Source organism: Panthera leo, chromosome D3 (assembly GCF_018350215.1).
Source record: "Panthera leo isolate Ple1 chromosome D3, P.leo_Ple1_pat1.1, whole genome shotgun sequence".
In the NCBI taxonomy this organism is placed as follows: Eukaryota; Metazoa; Chordata; class Mammalia; order Carnivora; family Felidae; genus Panthera; species Panthera leo.
Genome location: NC_056690.1, coordinates 29,548,999 through 29,567,728, shown reverse-complemented (window position 1 = coordinate 29,567,728; position 18,730 = coordinate 29,548,999). Strand labels below are relative to the sequence as shown.

At 46.1% G+C, this 18,730-nt stretch overlaps 1 protein-coding gene across 3 annotated transcripts in view; it reads right to left on the bottom strand.

The window, feature by feature from the left end:
• The window catches only part of UBE2L3 (ubiquitin conjugating enzyme E2 L3), a 76,152-nt gene that overhangs the window by 45,264 nt on the left and 12,158 nt on the right, over nucleotides 1-18,730 (bottom strand). For 2 of the 3 annotated variants that reach the window (XM_042911561.1, XM_042911567.1), the window contains one exon: nucleotides 8,035-8,130. The exons of the other annotated variant lie outside the window; for it this stretch is intronic. In XM_042911561.1, coding sequence (XP_042767495.1) covers nucleotides 8,035-8,130 — 96 coding nt within the window. The remainder of the gene's footprint in view (nucleotides 1-8,034; nucleotides 8,131-18,730) is intronic. 3 annotated transcript variants of the gene reach the window in all.

Below are 18,730 nucleotides of genomic sequence, written 5' to 3'. Positions count from 1 at the left end.
ACTACATATATACTATAATAAGAGTTATGTGAATGTGGTCTCACTCAAAATATCTTATTGTACAGTACTCTTCTTCTGGTGATGATGTGAGACAATAAAATACCTACATGATGAGATGAAGTGAGGTAAGTGATGCAGGCATTATAATGTAGCATTAGGCTACTGTTGACCTAAAGATATGTCGGAAGGAAGATCATGTGCTTTGGGATCATGGTTGACTTTGGGTAACTGAAGCCACAGACTGGGGCAGGGAGGACCTACCTTACAAGAAAAGCACCAAAGAGCTTTTGCTCTCCCTGTCCATGAATCCAGGAAAGGCCATGTGAGCACACAGTAAGTAGGCAGCCATTAGCAAGCTAGGAAGAGTCCTCCCCAGAAACTAACCCTGTCAGACCTTGATCTAGGACATCTAGTCTCCAGAAATGTGAAAAAATTAATTTCTGTTGTTTAAGCCACCCAGTCTATGGTATTTTGTTACAGCAGTCTGTGCTAATACAGAAGCATAAGACTTACACACTGAAAATTACAAAACACTGCTGAAAGAAATTAAAGGCCTAAATATACGAAAAGACATCCTGGGTTTACGGATTCGAATACTTAATATTCAGATGACAATACCACCCAAAGATTCAATGTGAACTCTACCAAAATCCCAAGATTTATTTCTGCGAAATGGAAAAACCCATCCTAAAATTCATATGGGATCTCAAGGAACCTTGAATAGCCAAAAAAATCTTGAAGACCAAAAGGGTGACTGGCTGGCTCAGTTGGTACAGCATGGGACTCTTGACCTTGAGGTCGTGAGTTTGAGCTACACATTGCAGGTAGAGTTGAATAAGGAAGGAAGGAAGGGAGGGAGGAAGGAAGGAAGGAAGGAAGGGAGGAAGGGAGGAAGGGAGGAAGGGAGGGAGGGAGGGAGGAAGGAAGGAAGGAAGGAAGGAAGGAAGGAAGGAAGGAAAAGACCAAAGTTGGAGGATGGAGGACTCACACTTCCTTATTTCAAAACTTACGACAAAGCTACAGTAACCAAAACAGTGTGACTGGCAAAAAGACATACAGACCAACAGAACACAGCTCAGAGCTCAGGAATAAACCCTCACATGTATGTTCAACTGATTTTTGACAAAGATGCCAACCAAGGTCAAAAGGGGGTGGGGGCTGGCTGGTTCAGTTGGTAGAGCATGAGGCTCTTGATCTCAGGGTTGTGAGTTCAAGCCCCACATTGGGTATAGAGCCTACTTAAACAAACAAACAAACAAACAAACAAAAGGGGCACCTGGATGACTCAATCAGTTAAGTGTCCAACTCTTGGTTTCAGCTCAGGTCGTGATCTCATGGTTTGTGGGTTCAAGCCCCACGTTGTGCTCCATGCTGATAGCTCAGGACCTGTTTGGAATTCTCTCTTCCTCTATCTCTGCCCCTCCCCCATCACGTGTGGGTGCTCTCTCACTCTCTCTCTCAAAAATAGACAAACTTTGGGGGGGGGGAATCAAGAAGACCTACATGACTTGGATTTCTTAAATATGAGCCCCAAAGCACAGGCAACAAAAGAAAAAAATAGATAAAATGGACTTCATTAAAATTAAAAACTTTTGTTCAAAGGACACTATCCAACCGGAAACTAATGTTAACGCTGTGTATCAACTAGCACTTGAATTAAAAAAAAGAGAGAGAGAGAGAGAGAGACACTCTGAAGAGTGTGAAAGGAAGGGTGCTTGGGTGGCTCAGTGGGTTAAGTGTCCAACTTTGGCTCAAGTCATGATCCCATGGTTCATGAGTTCAAGCCTGGCATCTGGCTCTGTGCTGACAGCTTGGAGCCTAGAGCCTGCTTTGGATTCTGTGTCTCCCTCTCTCTCTGCCCCTCTCCCACTTGTGCTCTGTCTCTCTCTCTCTCAAAACTAAATATAAATTTTTTAAAAAGTGTGAAATGACAGTCCACAAAATGGGAGAAAATATTTGTAAATCATGTATCTGATAACGGTCTAATATCTAAACTGTATCAAGAATTCCTACAACTCAAAAACAAGGAGAAGACCAACACCCAACTAAAAATGTTTATGGCCACTTTATTCATAATTGCCAAAACCTAGAAGCAGACAAGATGCCCTTCAGTAGGTGAACAGACAAACTGTGGTCCATCCAGACAGCAAAATATTACTCCATGCTAAAAAGGAGCTGTCAAGCCATGAAAAGACAAGGAGGAAACTTAAATGTACTGTATATTACTATATCTGAAAGAAGCCAGTCTGAAAAAGACTACACGCTGTATGATTCCAAACAAATGCCATTCTGGAAAAGGCAAAAGTATGAAGACAAGAAAAAAATTAGTGGTTGCTGGGGTAGGGTGGTAGCGAGGGGAGAAGGGCAGGGAAGAATGTGTAAGTAGAACACGGAGGATTTCAGGGCAGTGAAAATACTCTGTATGATACTGTAACAATGGATACATGCCATCATACATTTTCCCAAACTCACAAAACATACAGCACCTACAGTGAACACTAATGTAAACTATGAGCTTTAGGTGATGATGACGACGTCGGTGTAGGCTCATCAATTTTAACAAATGTACCATTCTGGTAGGGAATGTCCATAATGGGGGAGGTTATGCATGCATGGGGCCAGGGAGATATGTAGGAAATCTCTATACTCTTCTCTTAATTTTGCTGTGAAGCTAAAATTGCTCTTTAAAAAAAGAAAGAGGGCAAAGGCCTTGCTTGAATTAACAGAAATAAATATGTTACCCAAAGAACATATACAAATGGCCAATAAGCACATGAAAAGATGTTCAACATTCATAGTCATGAGGAAAAAGCAAATCAAAACCACAATGGAGGGGCGCCTGGGTGACTCAGTCACTTAGCGTCCAACTCTTGATCTCCACTCAAGTCATGATCTCATGGTTTGTGGGACAGAGCCCCACATCAGGCGCCGAGATTAAGGCACTGACAGTGAGGAGTCTGCTAGAGATTCTCTCTCCCTCTCTCTCTGCCCCTCCCCCCCAAACAAAAAGATAAATTTTATGTTGTATATTTTACAATTTAAAAAAATGAAGCAAATTTTTTTTAATTTAAAAGAAACTTTCAAGAATTCTTGAATGAACAAAAAAACCCAGTATTTTTCCCAGAAACAAAGGACTGATATACAGAATTCATACAATTCAAAGAAGCACACTAAAACTCCAAAAGATAACAGATTACAGAAATATAAATAAGAAAAACCTTCAGCTACAATAACAAAATTAAAAATGCATTGGGGCGCCTGGGTGGCTCAGTCGGTTGAGCAGCCGACTTCGGCTCGGGTCATGATCTCGCAGTCCGTGAGTTCAAGCCCCGCGTCGGGCTCTGTGCTGACAGCTCAGAGCCTGGAGCCTGTTTCAGATTCTGTGTCTCCCTCTCTCTGGCCCTCCCCCGTTCATGCTCTGTCTCTCTCTGTCTCAAAAATAAATAAACGTTAAAAAAAAAAAAATTTAAAAAAAAAATGCATGTTACTATGGTCTGAATGTTTGTGTAGCCCCAAAATTCATATGTATAATATTTTTAAATTTTTTTAATGTTTGTTTGTTTTTGAGAGAGAGTCAGAGCAAGCAAGGGAGGGGCAGAGAGAGAGGGAGACAGAATCCAAAGTAGGCTCCAGGCTCTGAGCTGTCAGCACAGAACTGGATGCAGGGCCAAACTCACGAACCGTGAGATCATGACCTGAGCCAAAACGGATGCTTAACCGACTGAGCCACCCAGGCGCGGCCCAAAATTCATATATTGAAAACCTAATGCCTAAGGTGATGGTCTGAGGAGGTGGGGCCTTTAGGAACTTAGATCATTAGGGAAGAGCCCTCATTAATGGGATTAGTGCCTTATGAGAGGCTCCAGAAAGCTAGCTTGCTCCTTCTGCCATGTGAGGATGCAAGGGAAGTCTGTGACCAGGAACAAGGCTCTCACCAGACTGGCAGGCACTCTGATCTCCAACTCCCAGACTTCAGAACTATGAGAAATAAATTTCTGTTGTTATAAACTAGATACAGAAAAATAAATTTTTTCAGATATTTAATTCTGTTGTCTGTTGTTCTAAACTAACCAGCTCCTGGTTATGTAACAGTCTGAATGGGACCAAGACACAAATCCAATTGAGTACTTTTGCACCTATCCAATTGGCAACAATGATTTCTTTCTGTATGCTTGTTTCACAGGCTCTTTACTACATAACTGCCAAACAGTTTTGCAGGCAGCCCCACAAAGGCTTTAATAATATAGAAGAGACTAAGCACTTCACACACAAGCACTTACTAAACTTTTACAACAATCAGTGAGATGAAGTACTCCTTTTAGATGTAAGGATATAGGGACAAACTGATTAACTAACTTGCCAAAGATCCCCAAACCAGTTAGGGCAGGGCTGGGGTTCTCACCTGGGGCAATCGGACCCCACAGGCTGGTGCTGAAGTACTGCCATTCAGAACCCCTTTAATAACACCCAGCAACCTTCATGACATACAAAGGACATGTGCAGGCACTTTGCAGACAGTGGCCATGAGAATATAAATTGGCACAACCTTTCCAGGAGATAACTTGATGATACACAGGCTTATAGATATATATAATATAATCTTCCTTCTGGTCAGGCTGTATTTTAAAATCAAATCTAAAATAAACAGGGGCACCTGGGTGGCTTAGCTGGTTAAGCGTGCAACTTCAGCTCAGGTCATGATCTCACGGTTCATGACTTCAAGCCCCTCGTCCGGCTCTGTGCGGACAGCTCATAGCCTGGAGCCTGCTTCAGATTCTATGTCTCCCTCTCTCTCTGCTCCTCCCCTGCTCCTTCTCTCTCTCTCTCTCTCTCTCTCTCTCTCTCTCTCTTTCTCTCAAAAATAAACACTAAACACAATTTTTTAATTAATAAAAATAAAAAATAAAATAAACAAAGATGCACACTAAGACTTTCACATAAAGATGTTCTTGGGCAAATTATTTCACTTAAAAAACATTTTTTTAAAATCCATTAACTTTCTAAAACTATACACCCAATGTGGGGCTCAATCTCACAACCCTGAGAAAAGAGTTACACGCTCCACCGACTGAGCCAGCCAGGCACCCCTTTCAAGGATAAATTATTTTAAAACTGGAAAAACAACAATCCAAATGGCCAAAATCAAAGGAATGATTGAATAAATATATTATGGGATTTGTACAGTTATCAAAAATTATGTTCACAGAATTTCAAGGCAATGACTAAATGATGAAAGTATGTAATAATTATGAAATTACCAAATGGTTCATTAAAAATTGCATGCCGGGGCGCCTGGGTGGCTCAGTCGGTTAAGCGTCTGACTTCGGCTCAGGTCATGATCTCACTGTTCGTGGGTTCAAGCCCCGCATCGGGCTCTGTGCTGACAGCTTGAAGCCTGGAGCCTGCTTCGGATTCTGTGTCTCCCTCTCTCTCTGCCCCTTCCCCGCTCATGCTCTGTCTCTCTCTGTCTCAAAAATAAATATTAAAAAAAAAAAATTTTTTTTTTAAAGTGCATGTAAAAAGGTTGGGAGGAGTTGCAAATGGTTAAGAGTGAACATGTTCATTGAGTCAGAAATTCGAGAAGGCTCATCACCATACCTCCAGTTTCTAAAGGGCAGGTGCCCAAAAACTTACTGAATTTATGTTAGGCTTATGGGATTTTTTTTCTTCCTTAGACATTATCTCTGAATTTCAAATGAAAAAAAAAAAAAAAAAAAAACAACTATATAAAACTAAGCACTTAAGGGGAATAAGCCTGAAGTGCCATGGTAACAATGAAGTGTCTCGAGGTAGCACCACACCTGGTTCACTTTCCCTCTCTGGGGGGTCCAAGTCTGTCCTTGCTCTGAGTTATGCTAGGGCCTATTTACTAAGTAGGACCAGCACCCTGTGGTCAAAGCATGCTTCTGGACTACTATGTCTTTATCAGCCTGGCTCTGCTTTCACCCCAGTTGGGTGGACCCCAGGTGAGTCTAGGTAGAAGACTCCCCAGCCCCTGTGGTGCAGGAACACCTGAGGCCCAGGTGTGGGGTATGACTGGGGGCCATGGAGGGGTTAGTTGCCAAGAGCACCGTAACTGCTTCCTTGAAATGCTCCCCACACCAAGCCAGGAGCCCTGGGCAGTAATTGAAGGACACAAGAGAGGGGTGGGAAGAGGCAATGGAATGGGGAGAGAGTAGCTATGGCCTACTGTCTCTGGCACTAGCTTCCCCTAAATGAAAGGCAAGGCTTTGGCCTAGACACTCCCCAGAACCTGGACTCAAGCACGCTACATTCCACCAGCCAGTCTCCACCTTGGGACTTATGAGACCACAGCTCGTTCCACAGGCTCCACCAACATGACACCAGAGACAGGTCATATGGTCCTGGCCATCCTTCCACTTAGCACCTAACAGTTCTCTACAGCAGACAAGGCCAGAGGTCACCGGCTGAACCTTCCCAGCCAGAGGCTCCTCCACAATCTATATACTGTGCCCTGAGCCCCACCATCGCCAAGCCTGGAGAAATCTAAAGGACTCATCCTCATAGCCAGACTGGATACTCCCAGGTTTAAAATTTTTGAGTGTGTACTGAAATGCTACAAAAGCATATCTTTCCTTACTTATCCAAATGATTATGAAAATAAAGCAGGAATCCAATATCTACTGCTGTGTCTCTTCTAAAAAGGCATGATCTGTAACCAGCATTAAGAAGAAAGTATCTACAGTAAGCATGTTCCATGTTCTGCTTTGGCAAAGTAGCCACTCTGCCCACAAGGAAAGAGTCTGTACAATAGGGCAGGGCAGGGACAAGCACAGGAGAAGGGCCTGAGGCTCACAGGGAAAGTGGGGATGAAAAGAGGAAGCAGTGGAGGTAGAAGAACAGGAAGGAAGGGGGCATTCATGCAGAAGTCCCGGTTGGGAGCCAGGGAGACTAGAAGGCACACGGTGTCCAAGCAGGCTACGTCACAGACAGATGGTGTGGCTCTGGAGAGAGGGCAGGAATAGAGGCAAAGACAGGACTCCTTCATGTACAGTAATAATCTAGTAAGCTATGATGCTGGAAGATGCAGGGACCCCAAGAAACAGCATGAAAGATGGGCAAGAGACTAAACAAGGTCCCTGTCTAAGAGCTCAGAGGAAGCAGCAGGAAGACAGGTGTGAGTGGCACAAGGTCACAGAACCAGGGGCTGGGACACCGCATGGGCTCCAAAGGCTGGGGAGGCAAGTGGGCTCCAGGGCTGCAGAGCCCAAGGCATGAGGACAAAGGGGAGCCCATGTGCTCAGTGTGAGGTGGTTCCAGGAGGGTGGGAGAAACTGGAACTACAAATTGGAGTTAGTACAGGAGGAGACTCGGGGGGTGAGGAGATGAAAAGATGAAAAAAGAGCAGACACTAAATCGAGAGGACAGTAAGGCCACAGGAAGGCCCTTGCCAGGAGCAAGCCTGAGCCTATCTGAAGGCAGAAGTCCGTGAGGCAGGGGGAGCATGAGCTGTGGGGTTCAGACAGTGGAAGCAGAAGCCCCAGACAAGACACTGGGTGAGGGGACCAGGTGGGCTTGTTAGACAAAGGGATTTGAGACCAATGACAGGCACATATTGGAGGGGACCAGGAATAAAGCCCAGAACGCAAGGGTCCAGAGGGTTAGACATCCAGATGCAAAACCAGGTGGGGAAGCAAAGAAAAGATCTAGATGGGAATGTCCGCCATCTCCTAAGAGAGGTCAGAGAAGGCAGCACTGTCTGGACAAATGGGACCAGACACAGAGAAGCCAGGGAAGACAGGAGCACAAACACACACTCCTTTCCTGGGCCGATAACCAAAGAAGTGGAAAGCTCGGGCCCCCCAGAATGTTAACAAAACCAGGGCAAAGACAGGATTCTACTTAGGAACCCGAAGTTAGAGTCCCTGCCTTATTATACCCTAGAGTGACAGCCCGCCTCTGTGCCTGTTGGCTGCTTCACCTAAGAGCCTACTTGGGAGCAGAGAGATAAGCCCAGCACACACATCACCTTGAAGAATAATCTGATAAGAAGTGGAAGTGTTCAATACTCACAGGAACAATAAGCCCTTGCCAAGTCAATAAATTAGCTTCATCAACCTGGATGTTACGGAAGTTTTTCATTCCACATTTGCGGATTTCTTCAAGCTCCTGTTGATTAACAAAGCATAAAGGGGTGTCAAACAGGGGAAAGCACCACACATTAAGATCCCTCCTGACTCCCTCAAATTAAACCAAGTGTCAACACCACCAATGACAAAATTTTAAAGTGTGGACTAGACCGCGCCCAGTCTGGTTAAGAGGCCCAGAGCCACAGTGGTCCCCTCAACCCTTGCCCCAGACCAAGACAAACCCCCACCTTGATGACCCCATGGAACTCGGTGGGACAAATAACTGTCTTCTGCAGACACACTGCCTCCTCTTTGGGCTGGTCACCAGACCTTTGTTTAAACACCCTCGGACCCCTAGACAGGGCAGCCACGTGGCAGGGGCACAAGAAAGGTGTTACAGACCTGACTTCTTTCAACCAAGATTTATTAAGCTATGAGTCAGGTGCTGAGGATATAAAGATAAACAAAACTGGGGACTAGAGCCAAACACATACCTACCAGGTTTTCAACCCAGTGCTGTAGGTGTGATTTCAGAACTCTGCCTCAGCACGGACACACAGGGAAGAGAACAACTATCCACTCTGGGGTGGAGAGGGGGACATGTGCCTTTCACTGAGCCTTCACTTCCTCGGCTTCAACACAGACCCAGAATCAAACACAACAAAGGGGCAATGACTATGCAACAGAACTCTTTGCAAATGAGGGATTATTATTAAACAGTTCATGCCACAAATGCCATTTGGTCCAGAAAGCACAATCACCATGACTACTTCAGGGCCCTGCCCGAGAAGTCTTTAGTCTACAATTGTCTTGTTACTTGTTTCTCAACTGTGCACCGCTGCTTCTCCAACAACTCAAGTCAACATCAAGAGGCATTTTGACCCAAGCCACCCACTGTGCACTAGCCTGCCCACATTCCCAATATTCCTCCATTCTCAGACACCTGGAGTGACACAATCCCTCCAATGTCTCAACCTGGTCTCTTGTCCTTGGTACAAAAGTCTCCTCAACATCTCTTGGGTACACTCTTTTTGGCATCCTCAGAGCACCACCTAGCTGAGTTCTGCCTCTCCTGCTGAGCAGGCAGAACAGCTTCCTCAATGGCCCTGGCTTCCTCCTTGTTGGTCCAGCCCACGCACCCTTTTGGAACTTAGAAGCCCCTCTGTGTGTGATGCTATGGCTCACGATGGCACCAGAGGCTCTGAATAAGCCCAAAAGATCCTCTGCACCTTACATTCCCATCACATAGGCAACAGTTTAAAAGGCCCCATGAGCAAACAATTCCAAAGAAAGTAGGAAGTGAGCCAGTGTTACAGGTTCTAAGTTGGAGGATGTGTGGTATGGAGTAGGCAGAGAAGGACAGTGTGTCAAATGAAGACACAGAACAGGCAGTTGGGATGTGCCAGTGCTTCATGGCAGGTGACACACCCGACCACGTTTCTTCCTACAGGATGCTGGTGCTTGTCAACCCTAGCTGCCCAGCCCACCACTGGGGCTTAGGCCCCAGCCCTGGAAATTCTGGTCCAGAAACTGTGGGGTAGAGTCTGAAATAGGGATTTTTAACAAGCCACACAGTGACAGGAAAGAACCACCATCACTGGGAGATGAGCTCCACTTCTAAGCAATGCTCAGCTTCCATCAGGAAGCTGGTTGCAATGGTTGTGGCCACTGCAATGGGGAAGGTGTGGTCTGGCTCCTCTTCCCGAGCCTGCAGGGAGGAAAGCATGGAACCTGAGAGACCACTCACTTGCCAACTGCCATCTGGTCTTCCTTCTAATGCCCAAGACTCATCAGAAATGCTCCCCTGGGGACAATGAAACCTTCAGGATGGGGAATAAATAAATCTCACTCTAACACTCTGCCCCACTCCCCAAAGAGCATATAAGCTCCATGAGGGTAAGCTTGAGGGCACAGATCTAAAAGCCTCAGGAGCTCATGGTCATGCTCACTTGCTTAATTATCAGGGTAGTGAAGGGACATCTGGAAGCTGGGGCTTGGGGAAGAAAACGCTCTGGAATGGGAAATGCTCTCCATGTATTTTGATTTTCTGATCCCTGGTATAAGATATCAGAGTAAGATTCCTGGTTAGAGACAGAACATATCATATGTCACTTAAGAGCTGAATCTTAACCAAGCTATCAGAAATGTTTTAAACCACATACAGGTAGGAAAACAATTTCAGATAGAACATTGAAACTAGACAACAAATGAGATTATATTCAATTTTCATGGAAAAAAATTAATTTTAAAATAATCTGTAAATTTACTCTATGGCTTCAGAAATTCACATACTAATAACAATAGGAAGTATCAGTAATAAACACAAGAAGGTACATTTCAAAAGAATTACAAAAATGAAGCAAGATGAGACTCAACTGCGGGCGGGGGTGCAGAGAGGGCACCTACTGGTGCTCTGATATCAAGAGATACATGAACAAAGATAAAACAAAAACTGTGGGAGGGGCGCCTGGGTGGCTCGGTCCATTGAGTGTCTGACTTCGGCTCGGGTCATGATCTCGTGGTTCATGAGTTCGAGCCCCGTGTCAAGCTGTGTTGACAGCTCGGAGCCTGAAGCCTGCTTCGAATTCTGTGTCTCCCTCTCTCTCTGCCCCTTCCCTGCTCATGCTCTGTCTCAATCTCTCAAAAATAAACATTAAAAAATTTTTTTTTCAAAAACTGGGGGAAGATGCCATCCCTCTCACCCCCTACTAGAGAAGAATGGGCAACACTAATGTCAGCTGAACTGGGAGGTTCAAGAAATCCAAAGCTCAGTTTATCGATTACTAGTTATCAGATAAACTCTCAACTTGCTATCAAGTTAAGCTCACCAAAGAGCAGAAGAGACAAACTCCTTGTATAATTCTAACCAACAAGAAGAAGTGATTGTAAGGCAGAAGTGAGAGAAACCAAGACAAACAAACAAGCAAGCAAGCAAGCCCTGTAATCTCCAGGGAATGCTAGGCAGCGTTTCTCAACAGGGTGGCATAGGCATCCAGATAGGACTCTGCACTTGACCATCCTGAGCCCAGCCCATTACATGCCAAGCATTGTGACACCACCCCACCCTGGTTTCCCAATATCCTCTAGAGCCCCAGCTGCTGAGAACCACTGACACCATTGGTAGCCAGGATGGTAAAAGTCCTGCATTGCACAAGCAGGTCCTCCAGATAAGAACTGCTTGGCCCAAAATGCCAATCACACCCCACCAAGGGAACAACTTGAAGAGGATGGATTCTAGTCATTCAGAGAAAAGACAGGTTCATCTGAAGGTCTGAGATTGGAAAAGGCAAGATGACTCAAGAGGCTTAACAAACCCTCAAGCAAAAGTGCACCCCTATAACTGAGAATAATCCTCAGATGGAAGAACTGGGGAAGGAATTTAAAGAAACCAATGTAAATGCAAAGTTCAAATTCAAGGGGTGCCTGGGTGGCTTGGTCAGCTAAGTATCCAACTGTTGATTTCGACTTAGGTCATGATCTTGAAGTTTGTGAGTTTGAGCCCTGCGTAAGGATCCATGCTGACAGTGCGGAGCCTGCTTGGGATTCTCTCTCTCTCCCTCTCTCTCTGCCCCTCCTCCATGTGCTCATGCTCTCTCTAAATAAATAAACTTAAAAAAAATTTTTAAGTTCAAATCAAAAGGATATTATTACAAATGATGCGAAAAAAGGGACCTGACAAAGGAAAACTGTGAGTGGCCTGGCTCTAGAACAGAGTCAGGAAGACCAAAGCCAAAAACGACAGGAGCTTACAAAATAAGGCCACAAAAGTTTGTTTCAGTTCTGCTAGGAGCAAGAAGCTGTCCTGGGTCAGCTGCTCCAGGCTGATGGCGCCAGTACTGACAAACCAAGAGAAGAGTGCGAGGGAAAGCAGAACCAGCCAGTGAGCTCATTCCTTCTCCCAGTAGGAAAGAGCAGGCTTCCCACCCAGAGCAAGTGATGAGGGAGAAAGACAGCAATGCTTCTCAAAATGAGGTCCATTTCTGAGCCCAGAGGTGGATCTCAGTGTATTGAGGAACTTGAAAGAGCCTGGGTATGCTGCCCAGCTCTTCAAAAAGAGAAAAGCCCACTGCCCAGACTATAGCCCAGAGAGCCTGATGCCCATGCCAGGCAGGAGTGTGGCACAGTCCAGAAACAGACTGCTGCCTAACAATTCTGCAGGCACTAACAGGAGACAGCCCTGGCCCTGCACAGAAGCCTCGGCTTATTCCTGAGAGGACAGCAGGAATCAGCTATATACAGTGAGCTCTCCGTCACATAACTCCAGTGTATGCATCCAAGTTCAGGCAAAGTAGTTAACAGTCTCCGCCCCCCCCCCCCCCACCTTCTCTGGAGATCTATGCTGGTGCCTGGAAAAGCAACCATTCAAAATCTCCCGGGGCAACCCTCACGCAGCACTGACGGAGAACCCTTCAGGAGCCAGCGATTCTCAACTAGCTGTGGCCATGGTCCTCTTTAAGAAATCCATTCAGCAGACAGATGGGGGCGCCTGGGTGGCTCAGTAGATTAAGTATCCCACTCTTGATTTCTTCTTCTTTTTTTTTTAAATGTTTATTTTTGAGAGAGACAGAGTCAGAATGTGAGTGGGTTAGGGGCAGAGAGAGAGGGAGACACAGAATCTGAAGCAGGCTCCAGTCTCCGAGCCGTCAGCACAGAGCCCGATGTGGGGCTCGAACTCACAGAGTGTGTGAGATCATGACCTGAGCCGAAGTCAGACACTCAACCGACTGAGCCATCCAGGCGCCCCCCCCACTCTTGATTTCGGCTCAGGTCATGATCTCACAGTTTCACGAGTTCAAGCCCCACGTTGGGCTCTGTGCTGGCAGCATGGAGCCTGAGAGTCTGACACTTTCTCTCTCTCTCTCTCTCTCTCTCTCTCTCTCTCTGCCCCTCCCCCACTTGCACTCTGTCTCTCACAAAATAAATAAAAACTTTAAGAAAAATAATAAGAAAACAAGAAACGTATGCAATCACCCCATGTGTCTGGGAAGAAGCTGGGAGCCAAGTTTGGCTGGAGTCTAAACTAACATTAGGGGACTCTCAATTAAGAGAGTGTACCCAAAGGCCCAGGGGGAATTGTTCAACAACCACATGCAGAGAGATGGGGCAGAGAGGGAGTGTGGAGGGAGAAAACCTAACTTGTGCTGAGGCCTCATTCTAGACTTGCAGAAACAGTCTCCTGAGTAAGGCTGGGCACCTATGCCAGGGGATCCCCCAGTGACTGTGAGCTGCACTCCTGCTTAAGAACTACCATGCCCATCCAATCCTGTCTTTTAGAAAGGAAGATCCTGAAGCCCTGATTAATTCAGTGTCATTTCCATGACTAGAAATAAGCTCCTAAAAGAGCTAACACCTCCCACTAAGCCAGGCACACAGAAGCAATGTAAGGAATCCTTCCAGCTGCAACAAGTTTGTGGTAATAGAAACCCAGAAATCTTTCTGAACTTTTTTTAAAAAAAGTGAATGCTGGGCACCTGGGTGGCTCAGTTGGTTAAGTGTCCAACTTTGGCTTGGGTCATGATCTCACAGTTCATGGGTTGGAGCCCCACGTCGGACTCTGTGCTAACAGTTCAGAGCCTGGGGCCTGCTTCCGATTCTGTGTCTCCCCCTCTCTTTGCCCCTTCCCACTCATGCTCTTTCTCTCTCTCTCAAAAATAAACATAAAAAATAAATTAAAAAAAAAAAGAAAAACATAAGGCAGAGGAATTGCTAAGAACACATCACCACCACACTCCCCTTAGGCGGGCAATAGCTTAGTGTCACCACTTACAAAATCCCAACAATAAACAAATGGAGAGATGCCAGGGAAGAGGTCATATTCTAGGAAAGAGCGTTATTTCTGGGGACAACCTCCAGAAATGAAGATGCTAGGGAAAGTGCGCACCTTTGGTGTAGGAGGCATACACCAAAAGCAGCCATGTGAAAAGCAGGAGCAAGACTCTGAGAGAGAAGCGTGAGAGGTGGTTGGTCACAAGAACATTCTGCAGTGTTTACAACAGACAGCACACAGAATAAGACTGGAAGCTCACACTCAGAGATGGGCAAGTCAGGCATATTAGCTTCTTACAGATGGTAAAGCTGAAGTTCAGAGAAGCCCAAATCACAGACCCTTTATAGGGTAGGGCCAGGACCAGAAGCAAACCTAGAATCTCTCTCAGCCACACAAAGCAATAGGTGAGGGTGGCGAGGGGTTCCACTAGAAACAGGCAATGCAGGAGCTCCTATTTCTTCAACAAGATACTGGCAGAGCTTAGCTTCCCAAAATTTATAATGACAAAAGCATGAACATATATAGCATTTGCCCTAGCCCTTCACAGCTGGTCAAGTGTTTATGCCGTGCAAGGAACATTTCTAGGCTTGTCTTGTCCAGACAAAGTGAAACCTGGCAGATGGAGCTGCATGTCTAAGGGGAAGTTACACAAACCTGCCTTAAATCTAAGTACAGGGATGCCTGGGTGGCTCAGTTGGTCAAGCGCCCAACTCTTGACATCAGCTTGATCGTGAGATCAAGCCCCAAGTCAGGTTCCGTGCTAAGCGTGGAGCCTGCTTGGGATTCTCTCCCTCCCTCTCTCTTTCTCTACCCCTTCCCCTGCTCACACACACACATTGTCTCTCAAAATAAATAAATAAGCTTTTTTTTTTTTTAATCTAAGTACAGTATAGCTCTCAAATACCAGCTACACAACTGGGAGGACATTAGTTATTTGAAAAAGCCTCTTCCTGCTTTTTTGTGTGACGGTAGCCAAGTAACTAATTTTGACAGATATGTGCTTTCCAAGCTCACACAAAGCAATCAGTGGCAAGGACACTAAATCATGACTTTAATTCAAAATACTGTAGGAGTGCCTGGGTGGCTAAGTTGGTTGAGTGTCCAACTTCCACTCGGGTCATGATCTCGCGGCTCATGGGTTTGAGCCTGGCATCAGGCTCTGTGCTGACAGCTCAGAGCCTGGAGCCTGCTTTGGATTCTGTGTCTCCCTCTCTCCCTGCCCCTCCCCTGCTCACATGCTCTGTCTCTCAAAAATGATCAGTTAAGAAAAAATTATATCAAAATACTGTATATCTAAACATAAGGTTTCAGAGCCCCGCAAATATGATTCTCTTATTTCAATTAATAGTTAGCAAAGGAGGCAGGACCCACAGAAACACATCACCCCTTCCATGGGTCGGCAGTATACCATCTTACACTTAGTTATTTTCACAACTAACATATTTAACTACTATCACAACTGTATGAAGTAGTTTTATCATCCTACTGCAGAAATCAGGACACTGAGGCTCAAGGTGATGGCACAAATGAGTCCGTGATAGAAGTTAAGATCTGAACTTGACCACAGCACACTGATCCAGGATGGTGGGCCACTTGTCAAGAGGTCATTCTAAGAGGGTATGGCTTAAGAGAACACTCAGTACAAGCTCATAGGCATACACTGCCCACACACCTCTGGGCAAGCATGGCCCAGGCCCAGCTGAGTGGACTCTGATGCCAGCTCCACACAGCTTCTGGATGTCAGCCTGGCTCCTGGAATATGTTTCTGTCTCCATATGAACATGGTTGTACATGGCATTCTTGAGTCCAGCACCCCAGCACAAGTGACTGGAATGGGAACCACGTGTGTAAAACACAGGGCAGATCTCCTTCTGTAAGGTTAGCTTTCCTGAGCTGAACTTTCTTAACAAGATGTACATTGGTGTGAAGGAGATATTTTACAAACCATGTCAGAAAGCACTCAGAGGCTGTTCAACTTCTGAGTCGTACCCACTCCCTGATCCTGTGATAGAATCAGGCACCATCCTCGCTCAGAAAGACAGAACACACCATGAGCACTAGATTTGACGTTACTGACTTGCTTGCAAACGTGCCTGCTGGGCTACGGACTGTGAAAACAGCATTTTCCTCTGCTGCTGAACTATGTTGGCAAAAAAGCAGAAACAAAATCTGATAAGATCATGAAGTAAAGAAAACTATAATCAATACAGACCTGGAATTATTACAAACTGAACAAAAAACCCACCACCTGACCTGAAATGAATTCCCCTCCTCTCTACCCTGTTCCTCCTTAAAAACCAAAAGCAGCCATGTGAGCAGGAGCAAAACCCCGAGAACAGGGAGGCCTGGGCAATGAGCGTGCCCGGCTCCACTGCCAGCCTGTGGGTGTTACCCCCCCCCCCCCTCCCCGCCCCAAGCCTCAGCCTCTTGTCTGTCAAGGGTGTTCCTCTCAGCTCTGGAATTCTAAAGAGATTGTGGCGAGGGCCAGGAGCAAAAACGGATCAGCCACCAGAAGCAACCTTTCTTAACTTTCTGCTTCAGGGCTGAAAGAGAAGACAAAAAGCAACAATTTTATTTCTGGGACTGCAACTACTTCTTCAAAGTATTTCTTGCAAACTCCCACCCCTTACTGCCAGCTCAGCACCTTTCCGTGCCTTCCACAGCACCTGGACTCATCTCTGGACACAGTGACGGTCACTGCACTGCACATACATGAAGGACACGAAGATATAATGTAAGTGTGAGATTCAGAGATACCGGAAAGACAAAATTTTGAATTCAAGAGCTTTTTAATTTTGTTGGAAAAAGTAAACATTTTTTGAACAAAGACACATTCACACAGCTGCCTCAAGAAACTTCTTGCTAATCCTAAGGAACAGGTTATTTCAAAAGGCAGAAGAGCAGGGTGGGAAAGAGAATGGGCTCTGCCTGGGTAATGAGGTCGTGTCCAGGCATGGTCCAACCCACCTTTTCAGTACCATCTCCAAGCCCCTACCCTCCTGCCAGGCTGCTCTGTCATTGCCCTGGGATATGTCTTGCTCACTCCCGATAATAACAATCTATGTGTATCTAACACTTAGGATATGCTAAGCACTCTCTGGAGCATGCGACATATACTAACTCATTTCACTTTCGCACACAGATGAAGTAACTAAAGCACAGAGATTAAGTAATTTGCCCAAGTTCCCACAACTAAGATATGGCAGGCCCAGTACACAACCTCCAGAACCTGAGCTCTTAACCAGGATACCATATTCTCTCTCCCAATAGCTTTGAATGAAACACCCCTTCCTCCCCACTTTTTATTGGGGTGAGGGTTAGGTTTACCTATGCCCTCAAGAAAAAGACAGGATGAGACTGGCTAGAGGAAACCCAGAGGCAAAGGCTCTCACATGTGAGCAGCCTGCTGCTTCTCCTGGATGTTACAGCTGAGGTTACATTTGACCCCCTCAACTGAAAGGCCCAGACATCTCTATGCCACCTGTCCTTAAACTCATCAGCATCACCTTCTGCAATGCCCCTTCATGGAGAGACAAGTCTTCAGCGGCTGGCCAGAGAATGTAGCCCTGCAGGGAAGACGGAAAGAGGGAACGCTCATAGTTCTGGAGGGCCAGGTGCACTGGATATACCAACCTAGGGTAAAACCAGGCCACTTACCCAGTGCTTCTGGAAAGTGCCTCAGGGCTGGACTAACTGAAACCAAAGGAAGGGACTGCACAAGGTCAGAAGCAGGCAGCTGTTTGGGGGCGGGGGGGGGCGGGGGGGGGGGAGTGAACTGTCACTGCGGTTCCCCAGGGCATCTCTCCTAGCCACCACCCACATCCATTTTGAGGGATGAGAGCTACTAAACCTTACTGGCTGCCAGGCCCCCCCCCCCCTTCTCCAACAGCCCAAACCCTTGCCTATGCTTCAAGGGCCAGACCAAGTTCCACCTTCTTCTCAGTGTCAGAGGATCTTTCCCCCTGTACTCCATTATTCAGCTGGCAAACATCCAGCATACAGTGGACAGACCAGAATTCCTTTGTTCTAGGCGTATGCCATTTTTCTCCCTCACTGAGCTCCTTGAGTACAGGGCTAAGAGGAGGTGCCTGTGAGTTGAGTCCTAAAGGACAAGAAATTACCCTGATGTAGAGAAAGGGCAGGGATACCAGGGCAGGGATACCCATCAAGAGACCCTGGGGTGCAGAGCATGTGTAGGGGATCCCACGGGCAAGTGCAGAGAGAAAAGACTCGCGAGATCAGACTTTGAAACATGCTAAGGAATGTGGGGTTTTAAATACAGATCTCTGACCTCCCGAATTTAGCTCCAATCTCTGAGAGCAGGGCCTGAGCCCTGAGCATGTGTACCTCTCATGGACACACTGCCAGTTAAGAATCATGTGGGAATGAGGATAGACTGGTGAGGAATAAAAGGAAACTACCAAGGAGTCTAGTGCAGGTGGCCAACCACAAATGGATGGCTTGAACTAAGGGAGTGGTAGAGAGGGTGGAGAAAGACAGGCAGAGGCCAGAGAGGATAAAGGCCTAGTTCAGCAGAATCTGGCAAGTGGCTAGATGTGGAATGAAGAGGCGAGGTGGGCTTCTCCAGGTTCTTCCTTGAGTGGCTGAGTAGACAAGTGGATCATTAACTGAGAAAGGCAAGACAAGAGAAGCATGGGGGCTGTGGGGACACAAGTTTGGACAACCACAGGTCTATATGCCATTCAAAGGGAACTCCTCCAGGCTGTTAGATACAAAGCCTGGGCTCAGGAGAGATATCTTGGGATCCTCTAAACGTTAATCCTTAACTTCCTGTTGCAGTAAAGAAAATAGAAATCTCTCTTGAACATTTAGTGATACTTTTCAATGGAATGAGAATTTTCCAAGTGATTTG